The sequence below is a fragment of the Meles meles genome, chromosome 3 (genome assembly GCF_922984935.1).
Source record: "Meles meles chromosome 3, mMelMel3.1 paternal haplotype, whole genome shotgun sequence".
Classification (NCBI taxonomy): Eukaryota; Metazoa; Chordata; class Mammalia; order Carnivora; family Mustelidae; genus Meles; species Meles meles.
In genome coordinates this window covers 94,571,838-94,595,282 of record NC_060068.1, presented here as the reverse complement: position 1 = coordinate 94,595,282, position 23,445 = coordinate 94,571,838, and the positions used below count along the sequence as shown (strand labels likewise).

General features: G+C 38.2%; 1 protein-coding gene across 9 annotated transcripts in view; it reads right to left on the bottom strand.

Moving 5' to 3' along the window:
- The window catches only part of PDE4D (phosphodiesterase 4D), a 1,501,314-nt gene that overhangs the window by 186,018 nt on the left and 1,291,851 nt on the right, over positions 1-23,445 (bottom strand). For all 9 annotated transcript variants that reach the window (XM_045999295.1, XM_045999296.1, XM_045999297.1 and 6 more), the window contains 3 exons: positions 20,211-20,247; positions 12,645-12,718; positions 8,440-8,489 (listed from right to left, as the gene is read on the bottom strand). In XM_045999295.1, coding sequence (XP_045855251.1) covers positions 8,440-8,489; positions 12,645-12,718; positions 20,211-20,247 — 161 coding nt within the window. The remainder of the gene's footprint in view (positions 1-8,439; positions 8,490-12,644; positions 12,719-20,210; positions 20,248-23,445) is intronic.

Below are 23,445 nucleotides of genomic sequence, written 5' to 3'. Positions count from 1 at the left end.
AAGAAAATACAGTTAATTCTTCACTGTGGCTCCCTAATACGAAATATCATTACGCAGCCTCTCATTGGTACCTTTTCAGGTGGGGAGAGGCAAACAGACAACTAAGACCTGAGAAATACTTGCATGTTTGTTACTCGCTTCTATGTAATATAGTAAAGCCACCTGCCTTTGCTTCTTACTAGTCAACAGCTGAGAAATGTCTTAAATTAATCTGTTGTATGTGATTAAAATTTGTTAAATGTGTGCTTAATGCCCATTTAGCACTTTATCATGTATTCTTTAAAGTAGAAGTATTTTTACATGACCAAACTTTTCTAAGAAATCATTTAAAAACCTTTTTATTATAGGATTTTTTACACCTAAATAGAATTCATTTATTACTTAGCATCTGGGGTTTTTTCCATCTTTGATGGATATATACATGTGCTATGATGAACATCTGTATATATGACTAAAGCTTTCCCGTCTTTTCTCATCACTCCTCAAGTTAATCAACTGCCAATTCTTCTCAAGTTGGTCTCTGGAAAGAGCTGTGGCTCCATCCCCTCATCTTCACTGGCCACAGCAACAACCTGAGTTCAGAGCTGCATTATCTTTAGCATGCATCATCTTTACTTGATGGATAACAGCCTCCTATTAGTATGGTGCTGCCTCTCCTTTCTGTTTTTCCGTCTGTTTCCATTTCATTTCATTTCATTTCATTTTTTTTTTTTTTTTTTTGGTGGGGGTTAAGGGGAAGTCTAGAGGGAGAGGAAGAGGAAGAGAATTTTAAGCAGGTTCTGCATGGGGCAAATATGGGGCCTGATCTCACAATCCTGAGATCAAGACCTGAGCCAAAATCAAGAATCGGATGCTTAACAGACTGGGTCATCCAGGTGTCCCTTTTTCAGTCTGTTCTCTATACTGCTCCCAACCCTGTCCTTCTAAGTTACATACTTGCTTCTCTGCATAGACATGATTGATGATTTTCCCTTGTCCTATAGAATAAAGTCCACCACGAACACTGGCTTCTAATAATCTTCATACCACTGCCCTAATCTGCTCCTGCAGCCTCTTATTTGGTTGATCTATACACTTTCGACTCTTTGTCCTTTACTGTCTGCAATCCCCTGATCTGACAGGCATTCCATGTTTCCATGCCTTACTCCTGCTGGTCCCCTGGGCTCAAGTGACCATCCCCTAACTATAGGCATAACTCTATGTTCTTCAAAGCTCAGCAGGAAGCTTTCCACAGGTAGTACATGTATAGCACATGTATTCGAAGTTGCTTCAATCATGGACCTTCACTTGCACATAATTATTCATGATTTCTTCTCTCCCCTTGACTGTGAATTCCCTGATGCCAGCAGTCACATTTTACTCATCTCTTGATCTCCAACCCCTATCTTATTGCAGGTCATATAGAAGGTGCACAGAAAATATTTGTTCACTAACTGGCTAATAGTAATAATAATAAAATTACAGCATTTACAGTATCTACCACTTGTTGAATACATTCTGTGAACCAATCACTGACTTAGGATTTACTGATGAGAAAAGAAATGCTTAGAGAACTTAAGTAAATTGGCCACATTACGCAGCTAATATAAGTAAAGCTAGAGTTTTGACCTATATGGTTTGACTCATAATATCTTTATTGTGCTGACTAAATGAATATGCAATCTCATTTAATTATGCCATTTAAAGTTATAACAAAATACTCAGAGCAGATATTCAGGCAATAGAGATTCAATTAATTATTTTTCCCATGATTATGCATTTGTTTTCATTGTTTAAAAAAACAAGTATGATGTCAATTAATTCCTGGTTGAAAAGGCACTGTGTCAGACGTTTTTCTGTGTGTATGTATGTGTGTATAGATAGATAGATACATATACATATATACACATATACATATATATACATATATACACATATACATAGATATATATATCTATATGTAGATATATATATATTCTACTAATGTATACAAGGCTAAAGAAAGGCAAAGTAAGTTAGCTTATAAGAAAGAAAGCAGGGGTGCCTGGGTGGCTCAGTGGGTTAAAGCCTCTGCCTTCGGCTCGGGTCATAATCTCGCGGTCCTGGGATGGAGTCCTGCATCGGACTCTCTGCTCAGCAGGGAGCCTGCTTCTCTTCCTTTCTCTCTCTGCCTGCCTCTCTGCCTACTTGTGATTTCTGTCTATCAAATAAATAAATATTTAAAGAAAAAGAAAGAAAGCAGACTTTTACACCTCTAAAATATTTTAACAGTCATATAGTCATATTCCACGCATTTAAGCAAATCTTTTAGTTTGATGCTTTTTGCAGTAAAGTCTTTTAATTTTTGAAAAGTAAACTTCTTTGGCTTAAAACAAATTATTTACTTATTTTTTAAAAGTCTTTATTTATTTATTTGCAAGAGAGAGAGAGTGTGAGCAGGAGTAGGAGCAGAGGGAGAGGGACAAGCAGACTCTGCACCAAGTACAGAGCCTGACATAGGGCTCAGTCTCACAACCCCAAGATCATGACCTGAATTGAAATCAAGAGTCAAATGCTTAACTGACTGAGCCCCTCAGGCACCCCTGACTTAAAAAAATTTTAAACACTCAGTAGTCATTAGATGTATTAAGTGTAAAAGTAAAATAAGCAAAAAACTTCCTAAATAGTCAATATACAAACACTCACATACACAATCTTCATCAATTTTTCATTCAAGCTACTAAACCACATATACTCGGCATTTTTCAATCACATTCCTAAAAAAGCTAACTGAGCTCTCATTTTCTGCTATTATTAGAGTCTTGTTACAATCTGCTTTTATTAAAAGAAAGGGGGAAAAAGGAACTACATGATGAAGCAGTGGCTGATACTCGTTGATGAGGACTTCTATGGACCAGCTCGGTCCTCCTGTTCCTCCAAACACACTGCCCTGTCACACATTTTAGCTCAATGTCTCCTTGGGCCTTGCTCCCCTATACCCCTTTACTTTCTTCATGCAGATCTTGCTTTCAGTTATTATCTGTTATATTGCATATATTTCTTTTTGTATTATAAACACTACTGTGTCTCTCTCTCTCTCTCTCTCTCTCTTTCTCACACACACACACAGACTTAAAAGGATCTAAGTACTTGGTATCATCATTGTTACTATAAAATAGTTTCTTGGTTTTTTTTCTTTAATAAGCTCAGAACATTAAGTGACTGGTCCAGATAATAGCACAATAATTGTTCCAGTTAAATATCTTTGTTCCTTTCCCCCGGTTGTTGGGACTTTAGCAACAGCTTTGTGCTTTAGAAGAACAATAAATGTACAAGGATAAGTTTCTTCTCATTGTGTTTTGACTGGTTAGTACTATTTGGATAATTTACTTTTTAAATCCTCTACTTACCAACTGTCTAAATTCTATCCAGAACACACTCATTTTTTTTTCAGGAGCTGTGAATATTCAAGACAAGAAAATATGAAGCAGAGTGGAGACTTTCACCAAAAATTTTTTGGACTAAAACCCATTTTGTTTTATGCTTGTCACTGCGTCACCCTTACAGGTAAAAGGCAAGCACATATATTTATTGCTTGGAGAGAAAAGCTTGTATTTTCTAAAATCTCAAGTCTTTTGCCTTAGACCACCCTAGCTCTACTTACCTGATGGCCTATAAGTTCTAGTCAGTAAATATAACCAAAACAGCTATAAATATAAAGACTTCTCTAGTGAGAAGATGGAACATGATATTTTCTAATTTTCAAGTTTATATACAAGAAATACAATGCTCTATCGCTCAGAATAATATCATCATCACAATAATATCCTTTAATTCTTCTTTTACTTTTCCCAGATATACACTTCTGTGGTGGGTCTGAAGGCTATCCTACTAAGATGGATAGTTTTACAGATAATTCTTGGATCTATGTCTAAGTATCATTTGCTCTTACAAGTTTGCAGTTTTCTCATCTTTATTTAAGAGAGAGAGAGAGAATGAGTGGAAGGGGCAGAGGGAGAGGGAGAGAGAACCCAAAGCAGACTCCATGCTGAGCACAGAGCACAGTTGCAGGGCTGGATCTCATGACCCTGAGCTCATGATCTGAGCCAAAATCAAGAATCAGATGCATAACCAATTGAGCCACCCAGGCGCCCCTCAGTTTTCTTATCTTTACAACAGAGCAGCTTAAATAATATTTCCCTGAGTTACATTCGCATTTGAAAATCCTTAACTTGAAAATGATTAAATAAAACAATTGAAAATATGGAAATTAGAAACATAGTAAAAATTGATATTGTAAAGACATGACAAGGTTTTGCGAAATGACTTTTCCTGAGTTAACACTGTTTGAAAACGAAATGCTCAAAGGGACTAACTATGTCCAAAGAGACATGGCTGTACTCCTGACCCAATACAGAACAGCACGATCTGGTGATGGCTTGGGGATCCCTGACACTTTGCTTCCCCCACATGTTTCAACACACTCTTGAGTTCTATTCTTTATTGCCCCTCAAGGATCTATGCAGGTGAGCCTTCCTCTAAGTAACAGAAGGATTCCTAAAAATGTTCTGTTGTTACTATTTAAAAACAATCATAAATGAAATGTTCCAGAAAAGCTGACACGGCATCACGGTCTTCCTCCTCTACCCTCTGTTTTCAAATTAGCTTTAAGAACAACATCAAAAATGCCAAGCATGGATCAGTGTTGTAGGAAGAAGCACTTGGTGAGTTACTCATAACCTGCTGACTTCTGGTGTTTGTCTAACTTATCTCCCTGAGTTTCTTCCACAGCACTGAGAGCTAGATAATCATGGCCCCATTCTTCAAATGAGGGAGATAGGTTTTGCACTCCAGCTCCAAATGCTACACACCCTGTTTCTGTTACATCATAATAAACAACAAAACAGCTATTTAGTATTAAGACTCTCTCATAAATGTACATTTGGAAACTTTTTTTGAAAAAAAAAATGGTGAGATCATTTTAGAACTATGTATTTACCTATTAGGTATGGAAAAAAACCTGCCAAGTGATTTACATGCGTTAACTCTAATGATACAAAATCAAACTCTCCTAGCTTTAAAACATATCAATTGGAATAACCCCAAAAGGGAAAAGGGTTTTCTAAGTTCTATGGAAGAAAACTTTAGAAAACATAGCATGACATATGTAGACCGTCAAAGTTTTTACCTCTTCTTTTTAAAAAAAAAATCAGTTGATTTATGGAAAAGTTATAGAGAATTTACTATTTTCCTTCAAAGAGCTATGACTCCAATCTAAGTTCTTTAATTTTGAAAATGATTATGAACCACACTTTCCTGCCCAGATCACAAAAGCGTGGATATCTGTGGCAGTGAGGAGAGGAAGAGAGAGACCACTGGGAGCAATGGGAGGGCCCATTTTTGACAGGCACCAAGGAAGTATGTCCCTTTTGACCATTTGTGGGGAGCTCCAGATATGCAGCTCCCCTGCAACCTTCCTCTCATTCTTTCCTTTTTTCATCTCTCTGCCCTATTCTTTCCATCACCCCTAGTTCTACATCAAGAGAATAAAGACAAGGGCAAAGTGAAAGAGAAAATGATGCACTGAGTGCCTACTCTGTGAAGCACTATGCTAAGAGAATCCACATGTGAACTCATTTAATTTGGCAATAACTGTATGACATATGATAACCAATTTATAAATGGGGAAACTGAGGCAGAGAAAGGTATGTGGCCTGCCCACGGCCAATCAGCCATCATGGTAGAGCACAATTTGAATTCTAGATAGGTAGAACACCCACGCTGCACAATTCCAGGGACTTCTGTCAGTGATGTTCTACAGGGTTGCCCCCTAGGGACCCTTGGAGCTGTCTCCACGGCAGCCTTTTGGATCCCCTCATGGACTTTGCCATGTGCTATACTTTTCCTCTAGATCCTCAACAAAACATTGAAGAAGGTCAAGTTCATTGTATGGGATGCCCCACTGACTCTTTTTAACACTCTTCCCTACCCTTCCCAGGGCTGCCATAGAGGTGTAGCGGGGTACCAACAACAGGGGGAGTGAACATGGCAGGTAGGACCTGAACAGTCAGGTGCTGAGGGAGGGAATTCACTTTTCTGTGTGTCTCACCTTTTACTTCTGTCGAAGTTTATGTCTTTAAGGGCCCACTTTCCCAGAATGCGCTCAGAGAAAGGAATATTTCCTTCTTATTGCCTTCATCACTGTACCCTCCATTCCACTTTTCCACCTTGGTTCGCTAGGCCGGGGCAAGGAAAAAGACTTCCATTTTCTAGCTAACGTCCTGGTGTGCTTTGTGATGAACACAGCTGCACGTAGCAGTTAATGACACTTAATTAGCTTCCCTTCCTAGGTAAGATATTTCTGTAGCCCCATTGTCCCAGGCCCCAGGTCAGAAACTTGTGGGTACAAATGAGGCCATGTTAACCTTAATTCCCAGATTTCAGTTCCCTCTGATATCGCTCCTGGGCCTCCATACTATGTGAACATTTCTGGGAGCTTCTAGAGGGTCTCTCACATGTGTTTAAGACAAAGTCTGTGCCCTTGGAGTGCAATTACTCTCCATTTAATCACTTCCAGGCATCTGCCAGGGTGGCTGGACAGCTGCCTGGACCGCTGACCACCCACCACTTCTTGATGGACACAACCATCTCCACTGGGACCTGCAGCTGCTCTTCGGGGAGGATGCTCCTTGGGGGGCTGGCTCCTATGTGACCTCAAGCTACAAAGCTTTCAGGAACCAAAATAGCACCACATTCTGCTCAAACCACAATGTCAGAGTCCTGCCTATGGAAAAAATAGCAGGGGTGGGAGGATGGCCCCTCCTCATCAGGGGTCAGATCCAGGACCCAGAGCAGGGCTGGGGACGAGCTTGCATGCAGTCTCTCACACTAGAGTACCCAGCTGTCTGCCCACAAAGATTGGCCTGTTTGTCCCTCAACATAAAAGTCAAGTGTATGGAGACAAAGCCATTCACTTCTACAGTACTATCTCAGTGTAGGCTAGGCTCATTGACACTGAATTTTGCTTACTGCAAAGAAATTTGTTAGTCAATGGGGCGCCTGGGTGGCTCAGTGGATTAAGCCGCTGCCTTCGGCTCGGGTCATGATCTCAGGGTCCTGGGATCGAGCCCCACATCGGGCTCTCTGCTCCGCGGGGAGCCTGCTTCCTCCTCTCTCTCTGCCTGCCTCTCTGCCTACTTGTGATCTCTCTCTCTGTCAAATAAATAAATAAAATCTTTAAAAAAAAAAAAAAAAGAATAGAAATTTGTTAGTCAAAGAACGTATTCTGATATATAGGAAATTCAGTTATTGTCCATCTCTCAACCAACGACAAAGAAGAAAACTGGTGGACCAGGCATACACTATGAAATGACAGTGGAAAATCATTACCAATAAGGTCTTGAAAGATAACCATGGGAAAGAGAATCAACAATTTAATATTCATTGAAATACAAATTCCACTCAGGAGACACTACAAAAAGAACTACATTACCAACTATTCCAGAAGCAACTCTGAGGTAGTGACCACAAAGGAAACCAGAGGAAAAGTGCTGACCTGAACAGTGAAGTTAACTTTCAAGCAAAGTTCTCTCATGAATAACTTAATGAGGAGCTCTCAGAATACTGTGAGTTGGAGTCCAAGGAAGGCACTTGAATCAAATGAAGTGTTGGTCTAATTTGGAGACTATGTTAATTTTCTTCTGATATTAATTCTAGAAAACATAGGTTTGCTTTTCCAGGCAATTATTTTAATGAATCAATTGGGGTTTCAAGAAATGATTAAATGAGTTCAATTTGGTTTCAGGTTCAGCAAAATGAGATCATTTGTTCTGTTTTTGGTTCTGTTGAGGCCAAGTCCTTTGTCCAAAATAGGAATCGGACACAATTTTTTTTTCTCTTTATGTCCATCATCCTCCCTTCCCCTCCTCTTCTCCAAACATCTGTTCTTTTGATTTCACTGAACTTTGCTATGTTGTATAATTACTTCTTCTCTCCCCTCTCAAAGTAAATTTCTTCTCAATTCTGAGTCCCAATCAGAACTATTGGAATGGGGTTCCTTCTTACACACAACTGGGATATCAGTTAACCAGGAAGGTCCCTTTTACTTATGCTTTCACTTTCATTAAACCAAACTACCACACATTAATATCATGTTGGTAGCATAAGCCTGGAAACAACACAGTCAACATTTGGAAGGTACAATCTCCTTAAAATACAAATGCCCAGAGCAATGTTAAACTTAGCACAAGCGCAGATTTAAATGATTTTAAAAAATGGCACATCAGTAAAGATTTCCAAAGTAATAGCTTTAAATGGACAACTTTTGGGCTCAATGAAAAAAATGATAATAGAGAGAAAAAGGATCAATTTCTTTAAAATTATAGAATTGCAATATAAAATTGGTGCTAGTCTTGCGCTGAACCTTGGAAGGTAGGGTTTCTTTCTAGATGTAATAAGAGTAAGCTACTAGATCTTCCTTACCTGTTATGGTGGCTTTGTTGATGGATGGTTGGTTGCACATGGGTGATCTTCTGACAGAGAGAGAAAAGCACAAAGCAGTAAATACGTGGTGCGTGTTAACTGGAGGACTCTCTGAGTCATTTCACATATGCCATTTTAATTTTAAGAATTGTTTTTAAGCTAGGACATCCAAATGAAGACTTCTTTCAGACTAGCCACTGAAGTTCCCAGGCACCCTTTGCTCTATAGTTCAGATCATACATGTCAAAGAAGAAAACAGTTAAATCTCACAGTGATAGACCTCTAGGGAAATAAAGCTGAAGTCAGTGTCAAAGGGACATGACAGAGGAGGATGTTCCTACTGACTGACTGGGTTCCCTTAAACCAGGGCTTACAGAGCAAACACAGGCTCGGTGAATCCAAGTAACAGTCAATCTACAAGTCATTTCCCAATTATGGTGATGAGAAACTTTTATTTTTGGCACAGATTCTCAGAAGTGAATGACTCCTTGTAAACTCTATTACAAGTAGAGAAGTCATTGAAACCCTTTCCTTTCTCTTTCCTCACACTGAGAACCATCTCTGATGCATTTGTTAGAGAGGTATATTAATGCTTTGTCCAAATAGATGCTACAGAGGCTTTAGAAATACTATAAACTAAAGGTACTTAAAAGATTCTATCTTGTGTTCTCTAAGTTTTCAGATGTTTCCCAAGTTTCACAAGGTGATTATAAACCCCTTGACCTAAAAAGCCCCTGCTATAAAACTAACGTATTCTCTACAGAGCCCAGAGCAATGTATCCAGTATTCAATCAATGCTTAATAAGTTATATTGAAAAGAATATAATTTATGAAATGCAACTTTAGAAAGTCGTTCCTTAAAATTGGAAGCTTTAAAAATATTGCACAGTGATCTTTTACACTTACCCAGCACTTACTAAACACTTACTGTGTGTCAGACAGTGTACTAAGTGAACACTTAAGATGGATATTCTACTTTGATCCTCAAAAGAAAGCTTAAGGCAAGTAAACTCACTGTTTCAATTTTGCCAGTGAGGAAAATAAAGCTTGGGAAGTTGAATCACTTGTTCAGAGCAAGAGAACTGAGATGTGAACTAAAGCAGTGGGATTCCAGGGCCAGCACTCTGTTATACTCTTACTTTTAGGATGTTTTGGGGGAAACTAGACTAACAGCCACACATCTGTGCAAATGGCAGGCCCCTGCAAAACCGTATTCACACCTACTCTTCTGAGATGACAAAGCTCTTGACTGGGAAATGCAATCTAGTATTTTGTAAATTCTCACTGCCTTGGTTCCAGTCAGTATCTAGCTCTGTCTTACTGCTCTTAAGTTTATTGATGTCACTTTGGGATTGAAGTTTTTGTGTTTGACAGGAAATGCATCAAAGTCGATTATGAAATTATTTTAGTTTTTATTAGTGAATGAGATAAGGAAATTTGAAACTTGATTAACACGTCATAAAACAGGAAGGTTAATGCTTTAAACTGCTACTCTGAAATAAATCTGATCTCTATATAATATAGTTATCTTGCTGAGAGTGTATTATTTAAATAGTTTATAGCTTAATTTAGTTCTTGCTCTGTGAAAATTTAGGAAATATTTTATCTGAAAACAGTATCAAATGAACAGCCCTAAACTTTTCTACTATCTTGGAAAACCAAATTATTGACTTGTTGTTTATCTCCTCTTAATGTCAATCCTACAACCTGGGGACTTGATATTTCAACATGCAACGACAAGCAGAAAATCTTAATCATTTGATAAATGATTTTATGAAGAACAAGCCAAAACTCATTCTGGAATTGAAAATCTCAAAAGCAGGAAAGAGGAAAGTGACAGGATCCAATAGTGCGCTAGCAAAGTCAGCAACGCACATTCCAGTATGCACAGGTGCTAGGCTTTGCTTGCATTCTTTCTGAATGGGCTCCTTCCCTGGAGCAAACTAAAAGGGTGGATTGTGTAAGGTAGCACATGCCTTCCATAAAATCCATGGGTCAGCTTGGAAATGTTTTAGTGGCGCTGTAAGTATCCAGCAGGGAAAATTCTGATCCCCTCATGGTCATCATGTGACGGGCCAGAGTTATGACCATTTCACTGTCACTGAGCACAGCAGAGTTTAACTGTGTGTAGACTGAATCCTACTATTCCGATACGTGAAGAGGTTGGTTTGATTTGAATCAGTAAAGGAGGTACAAATCTTCATTAACACAAACAGAGACCACAAAGGCCTTTACGTAGAGTCTATCAGCTATTATTATTTGGTTAGATGTCACTGGGCATCCAGTAAGTCAAATTTAGGCATAAACCTAGAAACCTTCTCTAGCTGGTCTTTTCCCTCTAAAATCTGTCTTGTCCTTGTAAATCAGTTGAAAACTGTTGTTTTACAAGGAATGGACTGTAAGTCATCTCTTTAGAGACAAAAGGCCAGGGTGCTGCCTTCATACCTGTCTGGTCAACTGCTTGCCTGCCACAGGTTTAGATGCTGACACCCACGTGACCATGTCTGAAAGAAGTGTAAAGACATTATACAGTTTCTTGTTTGCCTCTTAAAGGTCTTGACTGAATTTCCTGGATATTTGGGACTGAAAAGTTTGGGAGTGACACCAGTAATCTCATGCCTCCTGTGAGGCTGAGACTTTCTAAAGAGGAAGTGACCTTACCTACAAGTTACCAAATGCCAAAAGCCCCACAAGGCTGTTGAGGTCAGGGTGGTATTTTATGGCCATGGAGCACAGAAGACATGTTTATTAATGAACAAGTACCTCAAGTGCACCCTCCAATTCCACGTGCTACATTATCAGTTCGCTCTTCCAGCCAACAAGCACGTGCAGAGTGATTTCTCTGTGCTGGGTATTATGCTAGGCACCCGGGCTACACGTGTGAGGCTTGCTGCAGACGGACGTTCTTAAGGTGCACTTGGACAAGTAAGTAGGCAGGCGGAGCACAGAGGGATCTATGTTAACATAGGAGCTGGGTGAAGGATGTTATCGGACAGAGACGTAAAGGCATACCGTCAAGTTTGGGACCTGTGCAAATGAGTGTATGTTGGATGTCAGTCAGGGATGATGGTCCCAAATAAATTATATTTAATATGCGACTTAAAGAATGAATTATAGTTACTCCAATGAGTGGGGTTGGGGTGGAGAGAAGAAGGTGAGAAATGTTGAAACTGAGGAAACGGGACTGCAAAAGTTCATTACCTGGAAAAAATGACAAGTGACTGAAGCTTCTGGGTCCCATTTGAATTATTTGCACAGTAGTTTTTATATTGATTTTTTAGAAATGTTTTCTATCACAGGAAAAGCATGCATAATGGTCAAAGCTTTTTTTAATCATGGAAAATGTGAATTGGGGAGGTCAGTTACATTATTATGGGATGGAAGGTTCAGATTTTTCATATTCTTTTACACACTTAGGTAAGTTATAATTCCAAATAAATTTCTATTCACTGTCCTCTTACTATTGATTAAAAATTTTTTTTTAATTTTTAAAATTTTTAAAATTTTCTTTTGGAAATTCTTTGTGGAGTTGATGTTTTGATAACTTTTTGTTTATTATTAACAATAGATTGCCAAAATAAGGAGCATTTAAATAATTAGTTTTCCACTTAATCATAGGAAATTATTTTCTCTTTTTAGATTTTCTGCTTTTATTAGCATTTCCAAATAATACTCAGTTTCCATCTCAGCTTTCCTTCTTTCAACTGCTTCCTCTGTTATCTTAAAAATCACAATTTTATTAATTACTCCATGACACTCTTGATCTAAGATTCGGTAATAGACGGAAAATTAAAGATCTTTGGTATGAGGATGTTTCTCCGAGTAATTGTCTTAGAATTAAGAAGATGACTTTGGATTGACTTTAAGTCTTGATAAGATTCTTTGTCCTTGGTTAATTTATGAAGTAAGCCAAAACTATAAAGTTACCCTGAGTGTAAATAACTGGGTGGAGGACTGATAATGCCAGATGATTTCTGACAGATGCAATCACCATATTTATTTCTCTTACTACTTCATTTCTGATATTAGAACCTTCACTGCAAAGTATTTATAGAAAATTAACAGGACATCTTATGACTTAGTGTAAATGGTTAGACAACATGGCAACAATTCAGAGAAATCTAATATATTGCCCTGAGTTCAATCAAACTGAGAAAACCCTGTTTAAAAGTTCAGCAAGAAGGCCTGGGGAAAGGATAACTTACTTGCTAGGTGCTCGATCTTGCAAATTAGTTAATGCAGCAAAGTTGTTTCGTACAGTTCGCAGGCTGGCCAAGACCTACAACAAAAAGGGATCCTTTAAGCTACTTGGAGTACAGCCATTTTTAGTGCAATTTAAAATGGCTTGGTGATCTAAAAAACAGTCTGTTAAGCAAAAACCTGATATTACTTTCAACCTAGTTTCATATACCACTGAAGAATCTTCTAGCCCTTAGTGAAGTTTACATCTATCTATTTGAAATCTAGGAAGGCCTGACTGCAAAGATTTTCCAGATATTTCTCCTCATTGTCTATGACTGTGGTGACAGAAGCAACAGTTTTCACAATATTCCCAGGCAATATACATAGAGTATTGTTACATTTTGTGTAAATTTTAAATAGTATAATATAAAATAATAATAAACTCTTACTTTAAGGGTTAAAATTGTAAATATATAAATCACCAAATTCTCCTCAAACATTCACCAAGAATGTCAGACTTCCCAAAACAGAAAGCTAGGTGAATTTAAAATTTTTTTTCACCTTTACTACATGCCTATCTATCTAATAAAGAGAAATTATTTTCTTTGTTAAGGTTATTTGAATCATAAACTATAAGATTCTTAGGGATACACTTTCACATAAAACAGGACCACTCTGATGTGCACAGAGGTGAGCCCGTAGAAGATACTAAAAACAATGTGCTGAATAAGTGAATACATAGACACAACACACCCATACACATAAGGCAGGACCAATATGTTCCCCTACTTCTGAAGGTCCTTTTTCTAATTCTAGTGCAAATAGAAGGTGGCAAAAGAACTGGAAGTAAGACTAGGAGAGAAAATTTACAAAGGCTTTTCTTGCCTCCCTTTCCACTAGAATGGGCAAGTTCCCCCCAGGGTGGAGTCTATATTAAGTGAGGCTATAATTAATCTGGGCGACAACGATAATGTTGAAGTTGCACTAAAACATAGATTTCAAATGTCCCATTAGGTACTACATAACAACCCAGGCTACCTGACTTTGCTATGTATTCGCTGTGTGAACTTACACAAGTTACATAATCTCTGTGTGCCTCAGTTTCCTTTTCTATAACCCGAAATAGGGATAGCTATCTCTGAGGGTTGTTGTGAAGATGATATGAAATGATAAGTGCCAAGACAATGCCTGGCAAACAGAAAGCACTCAATGAACATTAGCCCATTATGGCAACATACCATCTGATTAATGATCTGGAGCATGCATCGGGTGTTTACTTAATGCCTATCATTGGTTAAAAAAAAAGGGGGGGGTGAGGAATGCAAATTTATAATTGCTCCAAGTGTTCCAGAATTATACCCAGAATGTTTTCATCTGGCACTGACTTAGACTAAAGGCAGCCTAAATGTTTTTCTAAGACAAAAATGTCTCAGACATTTCTGAAACTGACCTTATTTCTTATACGTCACTGGGATGCTGTTTGCGCCCTAGGATGGTGACCTCCATCATTATCCCCTGAAGGAGTTAATAGGTGCTTCCTGAGGTGCCCAACCATGATTAACTCAGGCACTGGAAAAACCTGGCTCATTATCACATATAAACAACTCACAGCTCTGAAAGGTCATGCTGCCTGTGACGGAGTATTCAAATAGCCAACTGTTGACATCAGAGCACGCTGTCTTTCATAAAGTATGAAATCTTGAATGATGCAGAAATAAATCTGATAAATGATCACTGTCATTAAATCATGCAAGCCTAATTTATGCTTTAAGACTTGAATACCGAATACACTAGTAAAACATTTTAAATAAGATTACTGCACCCTTTAAGTGCTCCTTTTTCTAGGCAAAATTAAACCTCAGAATTCTGAGAACTAGGTTCTAATGAATTATACTAAGTGCACTGCACTTGGTACCTAAGTAAATAGAAATAGTGCTGCAGGTAATTCAAGTTCTATGCTCATTTGAAAGGAAACATTAGTTCATGAAAGTTATACTGTAATTGTTTTCTGACTCAGTTATAATAAAAATATTAAATCAGATTATTTTATTTCAGTTTTAATTTAGATTTAATGTATTTCTTTTGCATAAACTATATTTTCACGTGGTACAGAATTTAAACAATAAAAAGGTAGAATGTAGAACATGTACCCCTCATTAAAAAAAGACAAAAACCCAAAATATAGTTATTTGTGAGAGGAAGCAGATAGACGAAATCAGGGAAGTATGCTCCGGGGTATTAAAAATATTGGTACTGTTCTATTTCTTTAACTGTTGATTTTAGTGTTCTTTATATTTTAGATAGACACTAGATATATTCTCTTACATTTATGAAGAAATTTCCAAGTAAAAAGTGAAAAAAGAAATTTCCTCCCCAGCCCCTTCCTCCAGGCATTCAATTGCCTGTCCCCTCTACCAACTGACTTTTAAGTTGTCTCCCAAAGTTTCCTTTACAAGCAACGCTGCAATAAATAATTTTGTAAATCCATCATCCCTTACGTGTGCAAGTATTAGACCACTGTTTTTGTGAAAGTCAATTAATACTCTAAGTTTTATATTAAGGATGATTAGATCCTGCACTATGGCACACACATGATAATGGCAGAAGTGTAAATTAAAGTTCCAGACAACGGGGCCCGTGGGTGGCTCAGTGGGTTAAAGCCTCTACCTTTGGCACAGGTCATGATCCCGGGGTTCCGGTATCGAGCCTGGCATCGGGCTCTCTGCTCAGCAGCGAGCCTGCTTCATTCCTCTCACTCTGCCTGCCTCTCTGCCTACTTGTCATCTCTCTGTCAAATAAATAAATAAAATCTTAAAAAAAAAAAAAAAGTTCCAGACAGAGGCACCTGGGTGGCTCAGTTGGTTAGGCATCGGACTCTTGGTTTCTGCTCAGGTCCTGATCTCAAGATGGAGGGATGCAGTCCCTCCGAGCACTCTGAGCTCAGCACAGAGCCAGCTTGAGATCCTCTCCCTCTGCCTGCCACCATCACCTCGGCCCCCATGCCCACCCTGGTTCGGACATGGTCATTCTCTCTCTCAAATAAATAAGTAAATATAATTTTTTTTTTAAGTTCCAGACAAATGTTACAGAAAACATTACCCCAAATTTAGTTGATTGATTCTAGGTGGCTAGATCACCAAAGCACTGATTTTGTCCTTCACGCTCTCACTTGTCTTGCAGACTACAGAGTAAGGCATCTGGTTCTATATGCTGTGGGAGAGAACTGGAAGCAGTTTTACTCAAGCCCTTGAGTCAGGATTTAATTATTCTTTTCTTTTGCTCTAGGGCAGTTCTCACTCCCCTTGAATTCAACCTCTTAAGAACTGTAGTCAGGGCTTTAAAATTCCTATACTTTTCTCCGCTCCTATATGCTTGCTAGCCAAAAAGAACCTTGAGGCTTTCCCTTATACAACTCAATGATTAGAAAATTAAGGCTATTTCTTTCTCTTTGGCCACTCCAAGCAAAAGTGTAATCAGTCAAGGTAAAAAATGCGCTTGAAATGATGAGAAATATACACACTTTAAGAAAGAAATCATGATGGTGCTATGGAAAACTGTGGCAGAGATGGGTCATGTACTGGCTCGGGACAAGGATTAAATGTTCTTTACACACACACACCTCAGATTTTCTTAAATACTTTAAACATTTATTAGCCAATAAGATTCACCGAAAATAACAGAACAAAGTCGGCTTCATTGAGAAGTTAAACAACTGAACATAGAGCCTAAACTCAATGTATGCTTCTATAGTAACCATTACTCGAAAAGATTTAAAGAGGAGACTGCTGTCAACAAACAAAAAAGATGTGGCAACAACATTCTCTTTAAAAACCCCTACTTAAAGAGTAAACAAAGAATTTTGAGAATTGTTTTTCATTACAAATACACTTCAGGTCACTAGATGGTGCTAAAACACAGACCAAGAATTGCCACTGGCGCTGGGGTAAAGAAGAAAGAGGAAGAATTCCTAGTCTCTCCCAGAAAAACAAAAGCAAAACAAGCAAACAACAACAATAACCAAAAAATGGAGTCAAATTATGATTACTTAAAAGATAGAAAGGTTATTTTGATAGAAACCTTTCCAAGTTACATTTTGGTTAAACTGCATGAAATTGTTCTTCTTGTATGTAAACAAAGGTTGAATACTGATTATTTCATATAGCTCAATCTAAAAAGTACTTTGATTAACAGAAGATGCTATCTGTCATTTATTTTAATGAAAGATCCAAGGAGAAACGAACAGAAGCAACTGAAATGTGATGATCAGCTTCCAGCAGGGGGCGCCTGGTGGCTGCATCAACCTGGAGATTGAGATGCAGCCACAAGGTGGCTGCTGCTAGGTGAAATGGGGCAGATATTTTTAAAAATACTGGCTGGCAATGTTCTATTACCAAATGGAATAATAGTGTTCTATAGTGTTAAAGACTAGTACATTTTTTACAAAATCATCGCAGACGCTGTATTTTGATTAACGTTAAAATGACTCATATGTTCCTACCTTATAGACTTAAATCAGGCCTATCTCCTTAGTTTGAATAACATGAGGTTTCTCCAGGGATCCAAGAAAATAGTTGGGTATTTTCTGTCTCTTCCTCAGTCAGATATTCCACTTCTTTTAACAGTCAATACTTCAAGATGAAATTTTAAGTGACTTATAGTTTCACAAGGTAGTCATACCACATATTTGGGTGGGTGTGGCCAGAAGCAACTAATTACAAAGCAGAGTCTCCAGCATTTCATCAGTGTTGAGACCTGTTGGTATTCCTGAATCCCCTAATAAGCTCTGGCCAAACTTACTATATTTTTAGGAGGAAAAGGCCAATTGTGCAGCAGCATGACCTGGCATGGCACTGGGATTCCTCTCCACACCTAGCCTTGGTACCTAAGGAAATCCCCACACCAAAAGATTTCAACAAAAGCACACTATTTCAAAATGGAACTAAATCACATCTACAAAAATGTCACTTTTTTGAGGACCAAAAGGATTCTGAGCTTATGGGGGAAACATATGAAGTTGGAAGTGGCAAATGGTGTGGGTTAAACACCAGCGAGAATTTCTTACCCTGACAGTGTCGGAGACATGGGAGCACGACCAGAAGCAGGGTCATAAGAACCTTTCTGAAGATGACATCTATCCTGGATGGGTTAGGGCTCAGCCCTGTCCATCATATTGGATGTCTTTCTAAATTCTCTTATAACAAGATTCTGTTCTCTTAGCTTTACAGGAAACTGTGACTAAGTAAAAAAACAAAAAACAAAAAACAATTGAGGGATTCAAAATGTCAATACTAGTCATTTGGGGAGTGCAATTATGAAAAAATTTCATTTTCTTCCTTTTCCTTTTATTTTTTCTAAACTTTTATATGGAAAAAAATTCTATTCTGAAAGAAGTTTGTCTTTTGGTGGCTCAGTGGGTTGGGCCTCTGCCTTCGGCTCAGGTCATGATCCCGGAGTCCTGGGATCAAGCCCCGCATCGGGCTCTCTGCTCAGCAGTGAGCCTGCTTCCTCCTCTCTCTCTGCCTGCCTCTCTCCCTGCTTGTGATCTGTCTGTCAAATAAATAAAATTTAAAAAATAAATTTAAAAAATACATTTTAAAATTTATTTTAGAGAAAGATAGAATGGAAGTAGAGGCAGAGGCAGATAAAAATATAATATAAAAGACTAGATTTCCTACAAATTTAAGACCATTGATGGTAAGGACAAAATCAAATTTATTAATCTATTTATTAGAGAAAAAATCTATAAAATAAAAGTATTTATTATTACTTAAGAAATAATACCTGAAGAGATAAGTATCATGCAGATTTTTTACTATATATTTAGATATGTGTACATATTTTTTTTTCTTATAACAATATCTAGAGATTTTACTTAGAAGTAAAAATAACTACCTGAATAAACTGTAGTTGGAATGATTATTTCTATTTTTGGTGATGGTTACTTATGTTATTTTTCCTGATTTTAACTGTTTACCCAGCTCTCAGTTCTTAGAAATAAAATTATGGATCCTCAATAATAATCAATTAAAAAAATCTCTAAATTTGTGTGATCTTGTTATCCTAAAATGTGATTAGAACTTTGAAGAGTTGCAAATGTTTCTGAACATAGAAATATAGGTACTAGAAAGAATTTATGATTTCCAGCAAAATCTTTAAGCAAACAAAACATTAACTTCTAAAAGATATGGTGGTCATATTCTATCTCTAATTGCCTATAGTAATGAAAAAATCACTCTTATATGGTGTGTTATTTATGGATTCATTAAGCTTTTGGTCTGAATTATAGCAATCACAAAATTTCAAGAAATTTGAAAAAGGCAAAGAATTACACACAATCCTATTATCCAAACATTGCCAGTATGTATCTAAAAAACAACGTATTATAACATTTTTGAGATGAACCAGCTCTTACTAATTACAACACTTAAAATTCATCTTGTTTTCTAGAAATTGTGCCAAGTATTTCACAAGCTTAGTATTATTTTAAGATCTTATAAACCTTATGAAGTAGGTTCTCTTGGGACTTTCATTTAGGAGAGGAGTAAAGCAGGCTTGAAAAAGAACAGTGACTTGCCCAAGGCCATTCACTGAGCAAGAGGAAGAGATAGGGTTTGAACTGACATCTACCTTTATCCAGGCCAAGTCGTCTAATTTTACCAGTTGAAAAAAGAAGTCGTAGAGAAGTTAAATGAGCTACCGGAGGCACTAGAACTAGTTTTGATTATGATTATGGTTAGCCTTGATTACCATTTTTATAATCTGTCTGGATCACTTGCAACCTAATATTCAACTTTTCTTTTTAGAGTTAGTATTGGCTTTCAGCCTGTTTTATACCCCAGCTAAATCAGTAATATCCCGTCCTGTTCCCATCTACCTATACCAATGTCTCTCAACTTTTCCTGGAAAAATACTGGTCCTTTAAAAAGTACAGGTGCTTGGATCCAACCCCCAAATGTTTGAATTCCATTGATCAGGGATATGGCCTGGGATAACAGCCTTCTAGGTGATTCTAACGTGCTGCTAGGGTGCCAAAGCACTGGCCTATCCAAAGACTATCTGCCATCAACATACTCTAAATGCTTTCGATTGTTTTATCACCTTCTAACTTATGTTATGTGGTTAAGGTATTTTCCTGATTTGTGTGCCTAAAAGGAACAAATTAAGATAAATTAAAATCTGTACAAATGACACGTAAAAAAGGAGTAAATAAAGCATCAAGTTGAACTGAAATATTAGATTTCAAGCCCTGATCATGTATTTAATTATACTAAATGTAATTTAACCCACAATATAGCCCTCTGCTTCCAGTGTTTACATTAGTTAAGGAAATATGGTCCCATTTAAATGTATCACTTAGGTAATTTGTAATCTGAAGCAAAGACATTCTTTGGGCCTATGGGTTTATAGGAAACAGTCCAATATGGTTAAGGTCACATTCTCTAGCATTGCCTTTGAATTACTTAAATGAACCACAGAATTTTTATTTGCATTTGCATCTGACTTAAAATGAAATTAAGAACCAGAACTAATCCCCTAAATTAAATTTTCCCATCTGTGAGAAACCTGCCCATTCACCAAACTGTGCTTACCTGAGCAAATGGAGTCACAATCAAGTCATCTCCATGTCTGAAAGACAAACCAAATCTCGTGTTAGAAATTATGATAACTCTATAACCACTTTTGATCAGTACTAAATAATAAATTGCACTATCATAAATTTCCATAGAGAATTACAATAATTCCATCCTTATTCTTCAACACATGTTATTCCCAGCCAGTGGGTTGAAAAACTGTCTTCAGGGATGTTAACCATTGTCCATCTGCCTGGGCTAAAAGGGGCTTCTTGATCATCAGGCAAGGTCACTGTTACTTATTACGTGCCCAGGATATACAACAGTAGAAACAGAGTCCCAGCTGCATGTCCTGAGTTTTACTCGTGACTTCTTATCGTAGGATTAGTAAGAGATGCTGTGGAAGGAGCTAGCAACTGCAGGGGCCTCAGTGAGAGGCCCCTGGACCATCTAACATTTGAAGGTGATGAGCATCGAGTGTTCCGCATCACAGTGTGTGAGTTTGGACAGACTAGCAACTGTAGAGGACACGGGACTGCATCATACACTAATAAAAACCCGGAGAAACTTTTCAACTGACTCACGTCCCGCTGCTGTAGCTAATGGGGCCATGTTACCCGGTGTGTGCTGTTGCTGCAGCAACGTTGGCCACACCAAGCCTGGGATACAGGGGCAAGGTGTCAGCGTGACGTGTCTCAGAGAAACCGGGAAAGGCAAGGAAGGTTGCGCAACATTCTACGCGGGGGAAAGTGAGGAACTGGGGCCCAGAGTTCTTTCGTGGTATTTCTTAGCATGGGTGACTCGTGAGAAACATTTCCAAAATCTCCATGGGGTATTTCGTGATCTGGCTAGCTGAAGCTCTTTCATCAAAAATGAATGTCATTATTCTACACAGAAAGATTCCTGGATATGACTGAGAGCATTGCAACTGAACTGTGCACTCAGTCATGAACAATTCTGGAAAGGACTGAACGACCTCAAACACCATCCATGAAATATGTTTTAGCACAACCAGCATATGGGTGACGTCAGTACACGGATCGTTACCAATGATTAGACCATTCGTTACGGCCATCATCAAATTACACAGAGATCTTGAAATTCAAAGTGTGGGAAAATAAAAAGCAGGAAATGTCGGAGCACACTTTAAAGGAAATGTGCTATTTTGCACTCCTTCGCTCCAGGATTACATTTGGCGGGGGGCGGGGGGGGTGTATGGTACCTGATTTTTCTGTAGATTATTCAAATGGTCAAAATTAAAGTAATATGAAATCTAGATGTTTTCCCAAGGGACAGTCTTTTCTTCCATTTTATTCTTTACAATTGCCTGCTTACAAAGTTTATTTTCTAAGAATTAAGTTATGCTGACCAAGGCACACTACTAATCTGAAACTGATCCCTGGAAATAAGTTTCATTTTTTACATGAATTACATTGGACGCTCTAAACTAAAAAAGGCGTGAATGCTTATTAAAATATGAATTTTCTTTTATTGTATTTTGCTCCTAAGTTCTGTAAAAGATATATCTAGAACATAAAATATTTAGGATGATTTACCAGTCTTGCTTCCCTTCCCTGTCAAAGCAGAGAGACAGACCATTATATTTTTAATGATGGAGATACTTCATTCCTCAGAAATTGTTTTTGCCAAGTATCTCGATTGTCTCATTTCAGTAACAGTAAAATTATTTCTACTCTTCCAATGGGCATATGTCGTCAGTCAAGGGCAGGTTATATCCTATCCTTCTCTTTTCAAAATGATATAATGCTTAAGTAATCTTTGAATATACAACAAATATATATATATATGTATATATGGAGAGGATTATATAGTATTGTCTCTCATTTAAGTAAAATCAAACAAATTTGGCAACAACAATCTTTTTTTAAATTTTATAATACATATGTCTTTATTTTGTTTGTAAAAAATAACAACAATCTTTAACAAAAAAGGAAGAGGAACTTCTTTAAGGAAAGAAAATAGCTTTTGGAAGGGGATTGGTATATTCATAGGGACAGGTGGGAAGGGAGTCATCTGGAATGGGGGGTAAGATCAGAAAAGAGGCTCCATTTTGGACATTGTATGTATGTATGCATGTGTATATGTGTGCGCACATGCGAGTGTGTGTGTGTGTGTGTGTGTGTGGTATGCATGCATGCATGTGGGCAATGAGGCCATTTGTACCCAGGTAACAGGCAGTCAGTGCCAGTCACCTCCAGCCTCATGATGTGGAAGGAGGTTCTCAGTAGCCCACCCTGGCTACCACAGATCGAAACAGAATCACCCAATCTAGGTAGGGAGGGCTGGCTGTCCCCTCTCCCAAGAACTTGCTCAGTGTACACTGCTGAATTTTCTCCCCGAAAAAGTAATGACAATGAGAGTCAAGAACTACTTTCTGGGCCTGTGGCCATCCTTCCCCTACTTCTGTATCACTTATTACTTTATTTTCTGCCTTCATTCTTCCTACAATAAGAAGCCAGAAACATTAGCAAAAAGCTGAAGGGAAAAAACCCAAAAGCAAACCCTCACAGAGATTTCACAGGGATCCAGAAACTATTCGAGTCCTTAATTGTGGCAAAGCCCCTGGTCATCTAACAAAATGAATCCAACCAACAGCAGCATCAGTAAACTAGCTCATTTCAAAATTGTGTTGAAGCACACGAGGCCGCTACCTTTCCACATTTCATGATGGCCAAAGCAGAAGGAAAAGCAGATGACGTTAATCAGAAGAAAGTTTTACTTTATTAATCAAAGACCCCCTAATCCTCTGATACCAAAAGCACTAAGGGCCACAAAGTCCCCACTGCCACCGAAGTGACAGCCAGCAGGACAAGCAGTTTTAAGAATAAGCACGTCTGGGGGCGCCTGGGTGGCTCAGTGGGTTAAAGCCTCTGCCTTCAGCTCAGGTCATGATCCCAGAGTCCTGGGATCGAGCCCCACATCAGGCTCTCTGCTCTGCAGGGAGCCTGCTTCCTCCTCTCTCTCTGCCTGCCTCTCTGCCTAGTTGTGATTTCTCTCTGTCAAATAAATAAAAAATATTAAAAAAAAAAAAAAAAAAAGAATAAGCACGTCTGACGTGAAGCTGACGGCTTACTTTCTGAACTGAATCTCATGCAGACTTGCAGGTCTTCCGTGCTTCACTCGGTCTGGCTCTAAAACTAGAAAGAAATTCTCCCCTGAAGTTTGTCAGAGAGGATTAGGGAATGGATAAACTTACACATGACTGGGTGTTCTGAAATCCTGGTGTCTTTCT